At 40.3% G+C, this 15,128-nt stretch overlaps 1 protein-coding gene across 1 annotated transcript in view; it reads left to right on the top strand.

Moving 5' to 3' along the window:
* The window catches only part of Asph (aspartate beta-hydroxylase), a 200,611-nt gene that overhangs the window by 175,248 nt on the left and 10,235 nt on the right, over nt 1–15,128 (top strand). The window contains exons 23-25 of the mRNA XM_013009269.1: nt 8,162–8,297; nt 10,265–10,356; nt 10,727–10,860. Coding sequence (XP_012864723.1) covers nt 8,162–8,297; nt 10,265–10,356; nt 10,727–10,860 — 362 coding nt within the window. The remainder of the gene's footprint in view (nt 1–8,161; nt 8,298–10,264; nt 10,357–10,726; nt 10,861–15,128) is intronic.

The following is a 15,128-nucleotide window of genomic DNA, read 5'->3' as shown; positions in this document are numbered from 1 at the left end:
AACTCATTCTAACTTAAGTATAATGCATCCTTCGCCTAGGCTAGCCTCTTCCTGTCTTTTAATTTATAGTCAGAACCTCAACAGGTTTGTGAACATCTCAGCAGTGATCTCCAGTACCACTATCTGTGCATTCTCAATGCCCTTTCTCCTATAGCCAGTCATACCCAGGACCCTGACCTTGCTCATGTTATTCTGAGCTCTTTGTCCCCGTGTTGAAAACACCACCCTTCTCACTTTCCTTTATGATCATGTTGTATTTTATCCATGCACATTTACTTTTCCCCTGTGAGTATGAATTTATTCCCAATTCTCTCCCATCTGCTAGCTTTCTTAGTTGGAGCTAGTTCTGACTTGCATCATCTTTATTGTTAGGGGCTGAATTAAACCTCCTCACAATTTATATTTTGAGGCCCTAACCTCTAGTCCCTCAGAATGACTGGATTAAGAAAAGGCTTTTACAGAGAGAGTTACATATAAAAGAGGTCATTGAGGTAAGCCATACATCCTATAAAAAAAATATCAGAGAGTAGCCAGATGTGTACACACAGAGAAAAGAGTCACAGGACACTGATGGGAAGATTGCTATTTATAAGTCTAGCAGAGAATCATCAAAAGAAACCGTGGTCAACACCTAGGTGTTGGACTTCCAGCATATAGAACTGTGAGGACATACTCAGTCTGCCATACTATGTTAATAGAATCCTAACAAACTAGCACCATTCTTGGTCCCTGTCCTTACATTTAGCATTTACTACATGCAAAACTGTCTGAAGGAGCTTGTGTTTTCTACAGGAAAAAAATATCTAAGGCTCAGCTAGATGTGTTTGACTAGAACAAAGTTAAAGTGACGTTATGCCACAATTCAAGCATTTGATTATTCATCATCTAGTACTCATAGAAGTAGAATTGTGCCAGCTAAGTAATGCAAGGAAAGTGTGTAGACCAAGAGGCAACAAGAAATCAATGTATGGATTAGCAGAGCTTAATTCAAAATGTAAAACAAGATACAGAACAACTTCCCTATAGCTCTCCTTCCCTCTACTGCATATCTATTATAGAAAAACACCATTGCGTTGAATTGTGTGATCTTGTAAAGATGCTTTTGAGGATGCTTTAGAGGCTAACAATTTTTTTTTCCCTAAACTTCATGTGGGGATTTGATTACATTATAAGATCCTTTAGTCTAGAAAAAAGGAAGGTAAGCATAAAAAAAATCAACTATTAGAGGCTTAGAAAATGTAAGGGAACAAAGAATGAAAGAACACGGGCATTTACAGCCCCTAAATGGCAAGAAAAATCTAAAAGTATAAGTACAGATTGTTTTTGAAGCTGTGTAAATAAGAGAAACTAACAGATAAATGATGGCATCATCTTTTGTATCTGATTTAAGAAAGCAGAGGAACTACTGAAGAGCTGAGGGACAGCGCCCAGGCCCAGAGTTCAGACCCCACAACCGGACCAAAAAAAATTTTTAAAAAATTGCACAAAGGACAATTGTTTTATTTTCCAATGAAAACAAATAGCCAACAGGTATATGAAAATGCTTTTCATGACTAGTTATTGAGGAAATGCAAATCAAAATCACAGCGCATATTCTGAGGTGTGAGATATTACTTCAGACCTGTTAGAATAGCAGCCACTAAAAAAGAAGAGATAACCAAGTGTTGTTAAAGGTGTAGGGAACAGAGGACTTTTCTTCACTGTCAGAAGGAGTACAAACTGATACAGTGTTATGGAAAATACTATGGAAATTGTCCAAAAAGTATAAAAGGGGATGGTCTAGCAACCTATTTTTGGATATATATATATGGAAAATTCAGCCACTATTTCAAACAGATATTTGCATCCTCATGTTTATTACAGTACTACTCATAATAGCTGAGATATAGAAACAGCTGAATGAGTAAAGAAAAGGTGGCACAGTGGAAAACTATTCGCCTTCAAAAAGGAGGCATTGTCATTTTCATTATGAGTTCACAGAAAAACAAATAGTGATGAGCCTGCTTGTATATAGAATTTTTAAAGTCAAATTCAGAGAAGTAGAAATAACACAGTGGTTGCCATGGCTGAGGATAGAGGAAAATGGAAAGATATCAGTCGAAGAGTACACACTTTCAGCATAAGATGAACAAGTTCTAGGGATCTGTTGTTTGTCAGGGTCAGTAATGGATGTGTTCTTGGACTCAGTGGTGGTGCTTGTAATTGTTGTACAACATTATATAGAGAAAAGGCCATCCTGTCATATACTTTGAATGTTTGCAATCTTTGTCAATTAAATATTTAACAGTTCAAGTAAGATTAATCACACTAGGTAACAAGAAAAATGATAAAAGTTCTAACTACTTAAATTTACTAAACATCTACTTGTACAAACCTTCAGTCAAATGTAAGAATAGCTTCAGATATTTTCAAAAATGTCTTTTTTGAGAAGCAATAGTGAGGAGGCTATGAGGCCCAGAACCTGGCAGGTGCCACAGCAAGTCCGTGAAGCCCAGACAGCAACTGATGTAGATCACAGCAGGGCGATTTCCCACAGAAATGTTATCGTGTGTTTTTTGTTTTGTTTTGTTTTTTTGAAGGGGGAAGTGGTGTGAGGGGAATGGAAAAGTAACAAATCACACGATATTTTTGGCAAAAGGGATAGCTTAGATATGCCTTATCCAAAATGGAACCAGATGTGTTTCAGAATTTTTTGGATTTTGGCATATTTATACATAATCTGAGCGTTTGAGAAGGGGACCCAAATGTTCACACAGAACTCATCTAGACTTCATACATAGCTTATGTATATAGATTGAAAGGAACAGAATAGATATTTCTTTCCTTTTTTTGTGATGGTACTGGGGCTTGAACTGAGAGTCTGGGCACTGTCCCCGAACTTTTGTGCTTAAGGCTAGTGCTCTACCACTTGAGCCACAATTCTGCTTCTGACTTTTTGGTGGTTTGTTGGAGGTAAGAGTCTCTAGGTATTCCTGCATAGGCTGACTTTGAACTGTGATCCTGAGATCTGAGACTTTTTTAGTAACTAGGATTACAGATGTGAGACACCAGAGCCCAGCCTTATATAATTTTTAATTGTGCCTGCAATGAAGTTCATGGAATGGAATTTTCTACTTGTCATCACTAGGAGATCTTCAGATTTGGGAGCATTTCAGATTTCAGACTTTTTAGTTAGGCAGGCCTAATACCACTAACCTGTAGTATCAAGAGACAATGTCATAGCAGACTTTCAGAGATAGTGAAGAAATAACATTAAAGGCATTATAAAATGAAGCCAGCAAAGAGGAGAAATGAAATGTGATCATGACAACTCAAGTTTGAGTGATATTCATTGTCATAATATTATAAAGTATGAGTTGAATTTACCCAGATGTATGAGAGGTTTGTGAAATTGGCTGTGATTACAAGAATGGAAAAGAGGAAATAGAGAAAGATAAGTTGTTAAATGGTTAACTTTTTTCTAGTGAGAGATAATGTCTAAAATTGATGAATTAATAATAGTAATAGAAGTCACATGCTAATGGCTCATCAGGAGACTGAGATCTGGGTGATCAAGGTTCAAAACCAGCTCAGGCAGAAAAGTTGATGAGATTCTATCTCCAATTAACCAGCAAAAAGCTGGACTGGAGGCATGGCTCAAATGGTAGAATGACAGCCATGAGTAAAACATATTGAGGAGGACACTAAGTCCTGGTACTTGCACACACAAAAAAATATAATAGAGCATATTACTCAGATGTAATCAATTAAATAATGTAAATATTTAAGTGAGTTAACTGGGGTTTTAGATTGAGATTTGAGAAGACTTGGTTAAGAAAGAGATTATTGCTTTTATTATAATATCTTAAGTAATTGACTTTTTTAAATACATGGATTTCTTTCCACTAAATAAAAGTATTAATAAGGATAATTAAGAATCACTTTGGCTTTATTTTGCTTCCCAATAGAAAGTTAGTATGTGGGGGGGAGGGGGGAGGAGGAGAGGGGACCTAGGTATAAACCCAGTGCTTTGCACATGCTAAAAACAGGCCATATCTCTGAGTTGTACCACCAGCCTCAAAGACTTCCTGCAGAAAGTCAGCTTTAAAGGAGGACTTTATAGAACATAAGCTTATTTGCCTATGAGAAAAGTGGGAGGAGCAAGCTGGCTGGTAGATAAGGAAATGTCTCTTAGGTAAAAGGAAGATTGGGATGATGCCAGGGGGTTTGTTGGGAATGACACTGGGGAATCTATTTGTAGAAGACAGAGTGATGGACATGGCTGAGGTTTAGCTAAAAGGGCAAGTGCTGACGGTGTGTTTTGGAGACCCTTAGCTCTAACAGACCAAACCTGTTTTTAGTCTCTGCCCCATAGCAAAATGTATACTGGAAGGCCCTTCCTTCCCAGCAAACATTAATGCCGCTACTTTCTCTTCTCAGTGTTACTGAAGAATTAATTTAGGGCCACAGAAATAATATTTTAAAGGAGGCCTTTGAAAATGTTGGCATTTTAGTTCAGTGTGAGTGCACACGTTTCTCTTAGCATATCCTAAAAAATTTATTTCTTGCTATCTCAGATAATTGAATGGGAAAATCTGTCTTCCCCCTCCTACTCTCTCTATTCCTTCCATACACAGTGCTGTGACCATCAGTGTCCCAGCCAAAATAAAAAATGGAGCTCCTAACTCCCAGGATGATGATATTGAGAGGGTAGGCCTTTGGGAGGTGATTAGTTTCTAAGGGATTACAGATCTCAAAGAGTGGGGTTAGAGGTCACCAATCCTATTGCCTGCCTTCTTCTACTGTTAAAGAGGTTAAAGAGAGAAGCTATCACATAAGAACCAGGAAACAGACTTTTTTATTGTGAAAATACTGTATAGAGGGGTTACAATTACATGGGCAAGATAATGAGTACATTTCTTATCAAGCATTGTTGCCTCCTCCTTTGTTTTCCCATCCCTTCTCATCTCTTCCCATTCCCCCCCCCCCGCCACCATCCCCCCGCAAAGTTGTAAAGTTCGAGGAAACAGACTTTTTTTTACCAGCACCAAATCCAAATAAAAAGTAAATAATTGCCTGTTTTATGATGGAAATAACTAAACATCTATGTAGTTCTTGGTTAGCATACGAGTCAGGTTCTCTGGAGAATAGAATGTATCTATAATTGCAAGCAAGGATTTATTAGGTTGGCTTACACATCCCAAGTGACCCCAGGACCATCAGCAGGCTAGAGACCCTGAAAAACCAGGAGCTGCTATGTCTGTGGGACTGGAGGCCTTAGAAGGAGGGGGACAGTGATGCAAGCCAAGTTTGAGTCTGCAGGGCTGGAAGCTCTCTGGAGAATTACTGCTGCGAGTGAATTTAAAAGCTGAAGTCCAATGTCTCTGGATGATAGCAGCAGGAAAAGAGACTCGAGAATATTAAAGTGTGTGTAAGCTTTCTCCTTCTCATTCTGTTCCATCCAGGCCTGAGGCCCTTTAGATGGCACAGCCCACATTCAGGGCAGCTCTTCCTCACTCAGTTCCCTAGCCCCCTCTCAGCCAGCCGTCTCTGGGAACACTGACAGACACTTCTAGAAGTGTCTTTACCCATTTTCTAGGTATCTGTCACTCCAGTCAAGGGGACAAGAGTAGCCACCACCAATTGGACCAAGCACATTGGTGGTGGTTTAGCAAAGGTATGTGCAGTCAGGTACACACACACACACACACACACACACACACACACACACTGGAGAAATCACTTTAACACACACACACACACACACACACACACACACACACACAGTGGAGAAATCACTTTAACATTTTCCCCTCGGGCTTTGTGCTCTATTTTAGTAACAAAAGATCAGCTCTTTCCCACCCCTTGAAAAAGAAATGAATGAAAGGAATTTCTAGAAAACCAGAAGAGAGAAAAGAGAAGAGCTTGTCCTTCTAAGGCTCCAGTAACCTCATTTGAAAAGTAGTTTCATGTATTAGTGAGACAATTCTCTCCTTGTCTGTGTGACAGTTTAACAGAATGTAACAGATTTATCCGGCAATTTAAACAAGTTACAGTGACAACAGTGGGTGCTGGCAATGTAGATGGAGCTGAGAAGATGTGAACACAGCCTTTTCCTCTCTAATATCTTAGGATTCCTGGCAATACTTGAGCTGATACTTGAGCTGAAGTAAAGACTTCTTAACTATCCCTTTATTGAAATGTGGTCTTTGACTTGCTAGTTGACACTGCCTGTTTTGGATAAACATCTATGGATACTAGTTGAAGCACTCAGTTCTAGCAAGAACAAATGACCGGCACCACTCCAACAATGGCCTTAGTAGGAGCAATTGTAAGGCGGACACAAAATAATGGGTAGATTTCACAGGAATCCAATTACAAAATCAATTTCTTTGTCCTGCTTTATCTGTACAGCTTTTTTTCGGTCCTCCTTACTGTAGGAGAGCTGTTGTTATTCTTTTCTTCTGCTGGCAGTTCCTCTCAGCTGGCTGCTCTGGGTGTTTTTCCTGCCTGCTTGCCCCCACTGCTCCAACTCCCCACCCTGACCCAGAGCATAGTGAGGTGGTGGAGATACCAGGAGATCTCCCAAGAGCCCTGCCTGACCCACCAGGCCACCCTTGGCTCCACCTCAGTCAGAAGCCTTTACTGGGGCTAAATTAGCCTCCTAAATAAGCAGAGGAAATGAAGGCCACACTCATTTGGGCCAAACACTAGGCCATTTATTTGTTCTGTTTTGCTATTTTGTAATGTATCAAGTGTTCGAATTGATTTGTTCCCAATGTCTTTGTAAGTCATCATCATCATCATCATCAGTTGTAGGCTTTAACTCTGGGCCTGGGGACTATAGCTGAGTTCTTCAGCTCAAGGCAAGGCTCTACCACTTGAGCCACGACACCACTTCCAGTTTTCTGGTGGCTGGAGATAAGAGTCTCACAGACTTTCCTGCCTGGGTTGGCTTTGAACCTCCATCCTCAGATCTCAGCTTCCTAAGTAGCTAGGATTACAGGCATGAGCCACTGGCACCCAGCTATAAGTTATTATTTGCTATGTTCAATGGCATCTTTGTAAGGAACTCTATGAAAAGTAACTAAATCAATGCATGTAACTCAAAACCTAGTATGTGCCTATTACTATGTGATTTGTATTCCAGCTTGGATGATGGAATGTCACATGAAACTTAGGGTAATATGTTGATAAGCAAGATCAATGTTCTTGTTAGGTTGTGAAGAAAGAGAGAGAGAAAAAGGAAGGAAGGAAGAAAAAAGGAAGGAATGAAAGGCAATGAAAGGGCAAGCCTTTAAACAGATAACAATGAGGAATTTATTTTCTGAAATTTCTAGAAATGACAAAACATTTGGTCCAGAGCTGAGTGCTAGTGGCTCACACCTGTAATCCTAGCTACTCAGGAGGCTGAGATCTGAGGATCGCGGTTCAAAGCCAAGCCGGGGCAGGAAAGTCCATGAGACTTATCTCCAATGAACACCAGAAAACCAGAAGTGATGCTGTGACTCAAAGTGGTAGAGCGCTAGGCTTGAGTGAAACAAACTCAGGGACAAGACTCAGGCCCTAAGTTCAAACCCCCCAACCAACTAAAAGAAGAACATTTGGTTCAGAAAAATAATGATTGATATATATATATATATATATATATATATATATCAATCATTATTTATATTTTTATATATTAGCATTATATATATTATATATAGAGAAAACTTCTTTGGCAAGAGGTTCTAAATAAAATTGACATAAATAATCTAGATGAGAATAGAAATGTATTACCGTGTGTGTGTATGTGTGTGTGTGTGTGTGTGTGTGTGTGTGTGTGTGTGTGTGTGTGTGTGTGTGTTGGTTCTGAGGCTTGAATTCAGAGCCTAGATGCTATTGCTTCACTTTTTTACTTAAGACTAGTGATCTACCACATGAGCCACAGCTCCACTTCTGGCTTTCTTGTGATTAACTAGAGATAAGAGTCTCATGAACTTTCCTGCTCAGGCTGGCTTTGAACCTCAATCCTGAGAGCTCAGCCACCTGAGTAGCTAGACTACAGGTGTAAGCTACTGGTGCCCAACTAAAAACTTACTACTTTTAAAATAAAAACAAAAGCTAACAGTCATTGTATGATGTACTACGTTGTAATGGGCATATTTTCATCTCAGTGAACCCAAAACCTGCCTTCTAGTCTTTAGAAAGAAACTGGAAGTTAATCCGTGATGAAGGCCTTGCAGTGATGGACACAACCAAGGGTCTTTTCCTGCCTGAAGATGAAAATCTGAGGGAGAAGGGTGACTGGAGCCAGTTCACACTGTGGCAGCAAGGTGAGTGTGGACTCTGGTTGTCCTTCATCTAGAAAACAAAGTGACAAGATTCTTCTGGTGATATTCTCAGAACTGGGGTTCCTAGACTTAAAGAAAACTGCTTGAGAAACCTAGACATGCACACATGCGTGCACGAGTGTGTGTGTGTGTGTGTGTGTGGTTGTGCAGTATACTTGGATATCTCTAGTGAGAGAAAGAGAACGAAGAGGGAACTAATATTTTTCATTTTCCCGCTAGATGACATTACTAAAGTCATGCTACCGTGTGGATATAACTCCAAAGCCCACCATGTGTCTGTCTGTGTCTTAGAAAATGAACATCCCTGAGCTTTATTTGCCTCTGTAAAAATGTAGGGCATGCTGTGAGCCAAAGCAATGTCACCACAGGTGAGAAATGTTGGAAATAGTAACCCAAGAGTGATGGGACAAAGGTACCTTCTGAGTCCTTCAGGAAGAAGGAAGTGGTCATGTTCAATGCACTGCTTAAGTTTAACCCAACCTAGATACATAGATGGAACACAGAAGGGTATAGTCAATGTGCATTTATCTTTCTGGAGGCTCTTTTTGAATTCGCTTGAAAAATCTACTAGAGTCACTGCACAAAAGTACGCCCATTTTGATACCCAAACCATGTGAGCTACATATCTTTCATAACACAAAAAAAGTCAGTGTAGCCAAGGACAATGCTTTGTTTCAGGTATTTTTTTTTTTGACATGGCTTCTATGGAATAAGAGGAACTACTTCGGTAATATGTGTTTGTGAATAAACCCATCAGAAGAAAGATCAACTAACCCTCAGAGTTTCCAACACATTTTTTTCATAAAGGTGTCATACAGTCTGTATATAGGCAACATGAACATTTCTGTTTGGCATACATTGAGATTAATTGAGTCTGTTGGCTCTTAAGCGTTTCTCTGATACTTGAGTTCATTAATACCCTTTATGATTCATGAAGCAGCCAGGCTTCCAGGGCAATGCTTCAGAGTAGCATCCATAATGTAGACACTGGGGGCTCATGCCTGTAATCCTGTCTACTCAGGAGGCTTACATCTGGTTATTTAGATTCACAGCCAGCTCAGGCAAGAAAATCTAGGAGACTCTTATGTCCAATTAGGCATCAAAAATAAAAAGCCAGAAGTGGAGCTCAAGTGGTAAAGCATTATCCCTGAACAAAAATCTCTGGGATAGCACACAGATCCTGAGTTCAAGCCCCAGGACTGATACAAACAAAAAGGAATAGCATACAATAGAAATCAGTCAAAGACTTGGAAAAAATTATATTAAGTGAAGTAAGCCAGGCCCAAAGAAACATAGGTCCCATGGTTTCCCTTATTTGCAATAACTAGTATATGTCTGAGTCAAGCAGAAAAGGTCAGATAAGTTGATGTTAGGGAAATGAACCCTAAGATATGTATTCAAATGTTTTTTTTTCTTTCATGCGATTATTTCTAACACATTTATAAGATTATTTCTTTGTTGCTATGCATGTCCCTCCCCCACGGTATAACCCCTGTTTTCACTGTATTTGATGTTGTTATAATTTGTGGTGGGGAAGGGAAAAAACAAATCGTTTAAATAGGGATACAGGTGGACCCATTGCAACAATGAGATGTACAAGTCGTTATGTCAAAAACGAACTTTACAACTATGGTGGTAGGGGGAGGAGGGTTGAGTAGGGGGGTGGGGGAAGCATGGGAAGGGAAGGGGACACAAAGGAGGAGGCTACAATGCTTGATAAGAAATGTACTCATTATCTTGCCCATGTAATTGTAACCCCTCTGTACAGTATTTTCACAATAAAAGAAAAAAAAAGGAATCAGTTTCGGCTAACAAAAAGTGCAATAATTATAAGGATACAAATAATTATAAGGATACAAAAGCATTAAACTATAAAATATATATTAGAGATAATGATTTGTTTAAAGACAACATTTGACTCATGATTTTTACATCACTTATTGTCCTAGGAAGAAAAAATGAAAATGCCTGTAAAGGAGCTCCCAAAACCTGCTCTTTATTAGAAAAGTTCCCAGAGACCACAGGATGCCGGAGAGGACAGGTATTGAGAATGTTTTCATTACTGGAGAGAACACAAGTAGTCAGGAATACGAGAGAACCAACCTTTACGAAGAAAACAGTTGTTTTCTTTATTGCAATGAGCGCCTCTTTTGTCATTTGTTTTTTAATGAAATAATTTCATGCAGTTAATGTCAAAAGTGAGGGTTGGAAATGTTGATTGTTGACCACTTTGTGGAAAATGTGAGTGCATAGTTTTTGTTCCTTCGCCAAGAAAAAACTATGTGAATATAAATTCAGAGCTTTGCAAAGCCTCTCATCCAAACTGACAGTAATTTTGTACTGTCACTTTCATGTAGCAATTCCTCCACACTTTGTTCAGCGATGAGTAACATGTCATATTGTCTACACAGATCAAATATTCCATCATGCACCCTGGAACCCATGTGTGGCCACACACGGGACCCACAAACTGCAGGCTCCGAATGCATCTGGGCTTGGTGATTCCCAAGGAAGGATGCAAGATCCGCTGTGCCAATGAAACCAAGTGAGTTGCTTTGTCATGGCTTCTGCTGGGTCTTCTCAGGATGGATGCTCATGACAACAAAGCTGTGTTCAGTTGGATCATAGCTCTTTCTGGAGCTGGGTGATGTAAATCCAGACTCTCTAGTGTCTGCACCTCTTCGGCTTCCTTTCAGTCTGAAGATATTGCCCAGTGCCAGGACTGCTTGCTGTTGTCATTTCTCCATCTGGTTACTGAGCCTTCTTGCTTCCCTCTTTATGTGTACAGCCTTGCATTAGCCCACGTGTATTGTGTCCTGAATGTCTTAGAGGCATGATTCTTATGACTACCCAACTTGAGTTATTCATAAGTGTAAGAAGTTTGCCTTCCTGAAGAAAACACTCTTAAGATATTTTTGTTTTGCTGTACAGGAGACAGCATGGTGGCCATAGAAGCCAGCTGCCATTTTCAAATACCAGCTTTTCCATCTCTTCCTGCATGAGCTTGGCCAGATGCTTAATCCCCTTCAATCTCAGCCCCCTTGCTCATAAATTGGCAGTGGTAATACCTCCTTTACAAGATTGTTGCATGGATTAAGTGGACTATCGCCTACAAGGCACTTAATCTGTATCCCAGAATCAGTGGGGATATAGTGAAATGTCACATCACCCTCTCCTAGTACCTTTTTCTTTCTTAATGGTAGCAGGCTTATTCAAGATCTTGTGAACAAAGCACGCTTACTCTACCTACTGTCCCTGTGAGCCTCAGACTTCTATCCCTGGAGTGTTAGTCTATCTAACATATAACAATTACTAAGGCTTAGTTTCATTTCATAAAAATAGAGCTTTTCTTCTGACTTCTCAGAAGAATCTATGTAGATCTCAGTGATCCTGCTGACTGTCTACTAGTAATTAATATATATTAGCTTGGTCTCTACAAAAAAAAGCTATTAATTTCTACAGATCAGAAACTGTATCTGTTATCTTCTTAGACATATCTCATCTCTAGTAAAAATTAGACAGCAGGATGACAATTTAAGAGTTGTGCATTTGGTTGTTGGCCAAACCCATATCCTGGGCTCAGAGTCTCATGGGCTTGCCTGCCCAAGCTGCCTTCGAACCACAGTCTTCAAGTCTCAGTCTTCTCAGTAGGTAGGATTACAGGCATGACCTACCGTCATCTGGCAGCAGTGGTTTTGTTTTTGTTTTGAAACAAGATGGATTTAGATGTTGAAAGCTGAGAGAGAAGTTGCTTCCAGAACAGCACCTGTGAAAGAGGAAGCCAAAACATGGACCACATTTGAGGCACATGAGGGTAAGGCTGGAAAGTGAAGATTGTCCTAGAAACTAACTTTTCATAGAAGCTTGTGAATACCAAACTAATGGGATCAGACCTCTGTTAGGAATTTATTGTAGAAGCCCAGTGTGACTCCAATAGGAACAGTGGGAATAAAAGCACCACATTCAGGAGGCATGGAGGGCTGGAATTGGAGTGCTGGAGAAATGGAGAGTAAAGAGCAGATACAGGAGACGTGGTGTGGGTTGATTGAAGTGAATCCTGAGGGTGTGGTACAGGAGAATGGGCAATCACTCAGAGATGGTGCTGCATTTGCAGACTTGCTGAAGGAAGGTGGTGATACCTTGGCAAGTATTGGGACCTTGCAAGGCCTAAGGCAAGTTCAGGGAAAGGGAAATGAGTATAGTCTGTATATATACATTTTATTTAAGTTACTATTGGAACACAGTAGGAGATATTTCAAGGTGTTGGCTGGAAAAGGAGGTCTGTCACTCAGAGGAGAAGTCAAGTGTAAAGAGAGAGCTGTGAGAGTCAGGAGCTCAGCGGGAACTTCTAGAGGAAGCTTAACAGACAGCTGCATGATGACAGAAGTGAAAAGAAACCTGAAATATTTTGTCAGGCCTCTGGGAATTCAGCTTGGGTCTTCAGGTCTCTCTGCGAAAAGAGGGGAGGAGGGATGCTGGCAGAGACAGAGACAAATAAACCCAATTCTTGGAGTGCAAATAAGATCATAAGGCAGTGAATGGAGAACACCAAGTTTCATTTCTCAGGGCTAGTGAGGGTGTTAGGATTTGTCTGTTTGCTTGCACTTTTGTGTATTCAGTCTCTTTCCCTATTTCCTCCCTTCTTTTCAGCCTATTTTTTTTTCTGGTTCTCCCTTCCCTTCCCTTCCCTTTTCTCCCCTTCCCTTCCCTTCCCTTCCCTTTTCTCCCCTTCCCTTCCCTTCCCTTCCCTTCTCTTCCCTTCCCTTCCCTTCCCTTCCCTTCCCTTCCCTCCTTTCTGCCTCTTGTCATCTCTGCTTACAGATATTCAGAGCAAAAGCACTAGATAAAAATTTGGTTAAACTACAGAGCACCAGAGACTCACACCTGCAATCTGTAACTATCTAGGGAGCTGAGATCTGAGGGTCATGGTTCAAAGCTATGCTGGCTAGGAAAGTCCATCAGCTGAGATCTGAGAATCACAGTTTGAAGCTATCCTGGGTAGGAAAGTCTATGATACTCTTATCTCCAAATAACCATCTAAACACCAAAAGTGGAGCTGTGGCTCAGGTAGTAGAACAGCAACTTTGAGCAAAAAGCTAAGGGACAGATCATAGGCCCTGAGTTCTAACCCCAGTTCTGGCACACAAAAAAATAAAAATAATATATTTATTTGAACATAGGTAAGGACAGAGAAAGCATGAAACTGATTGACCTGAGGCAGAGAGGAAGCCAGTTGGAGAATGGCTGTGGCAATCAGACAGAGGAGCAGGCAGACAGTGCCAGGAGCTCAGGAGCATCACAGAGAGCTAAAAGCACCAGGAGACTAACCCACAAAACATCTCTGGCTCCCACCAAACCCTTGCGACTATGCTGGAAGATTCGAATCACTACCAAGTCCTCACCTGGAGTTTAAACCCTTCTAGATTAATAGCCCTTCTCCTATGAGAGCTTCCTCGGGTCACCCTGAAGGGGATCTGGAATAAGACATTAACTTGGCAGCCCTTTAGCCTTTGCTCAGCTAAAATTCACCCTATCTTCATGTGACAGTAGGAGCTGATGATAACAGTAATTGGCAGATGGGATATTTTGCAACTTCATGGTCATCATTAAAAAGAACTTGTCATCCACTCGCCAATTATGGAACCAGGGAGGCAATTATGTAAAGGATGAAGCACTGAATTCTCTCATGTCTGACAGGTGGGGAGCACCACCTCCTTTGGCTCCTGATCAGCAGCCCTTTTGCCATGTCCCTCCTGTCATACTTGCTGTAGACTATCTTCCTTGGTCATTCTTAACAGTGCTTAACAGGAATGCTGGTTGGATGAGGATTACAATGTCCTTTCAAAAGACTGCTTTCCCAAAGAAAATTGGGTCTGTTTAGTTAAGTGCTGTGTAATGCTTGTAATGAAAATACCTAGATATCTGAACAGTAGATAGTTTATAAACTCTGACAACAGAAAATGATTTCCAATGAAATCTGAAATTTCCACGCTGGTTGCAGAAATCTGTAAATGAAAAAAGAAATCAAACTTCTTTGCTGCAGACAATACTGACAATTTTTCAGAGCTTCTAACTCTTCAAATAAATGGGTTACCTGTAGCAATTCATGCACTGTGGTTCTCAGATGTTAATCATCAGATTTCTATTTCTTTTACAGCCATGAGATTCATGCCAGAGTGCATGTTGTTTAACTGTTCCATCATTCAAAAGCCTAGCACAGCTATTAGCTTACCGATATGCAGCTTTACACTGGAAATGATATGATCATTTCGATTTAACAAATGCCTTCTAATTAGAAAACCAATACATGCCTCTTGTACATAATTTGTAATGCACAGAGAAGCATGATTTAAAAAAGGATTATTTTTATGCTAGCATCCAGAGAATCACTCAGATGCTTTTTAACCCTTACAAATGCAATCATAGTAATTATATTCTACCAAATAATGCAGGCTCAACATGCCCAGTTCTAAGCATTCTGTATGCATTAGTCCTCGCAGCAATCCAATATAATTAGGATTATTAAAATCCCTGCTTTGCAACTGAGTAGGTTGAGATATAAAAATGAATATCACTTCTCCCAAGCTTAATTTCTTGGGGTTGCCCTAACAAATTACCTTAAAATGGATAAACTAAATCAACAGAAATGGATCTTAGAGCCCAGTTAATTCTAGTTTAGAACCAAGGTGCCAGCAGGGTTGGCTCTCTTGGAGGTTCTGTTCCTTCCTCTAACTTCTGGTGGCAGAGTGGAATTCTTGGTGTCTCTTGGCTTGTAGGATCATCACTATAATCTCTGCCTCCATCTTAACCTCC

This window comes from Dipodomys ordii, unplaced genomic scaffold, assembly GCF_000151885.1.
Source record: "Dipodomys ordii isolate 6190 unplaced genomic scaffold, Dord_2.0 Scaffold9, whole genome shotgun sequence".
Classification (NCBI taxonomy): Eukaryota; Metazoa; Chordata; class Mammalia; order Rodentia; family Heteromyidae; genus Dipodomys; species Dipodomys ordii.
The sequence above is the reverse complement of the archived record's forward strand: the minus strand, read 5'-3'. Positions and strand labels throughout refer to the sequence as shown.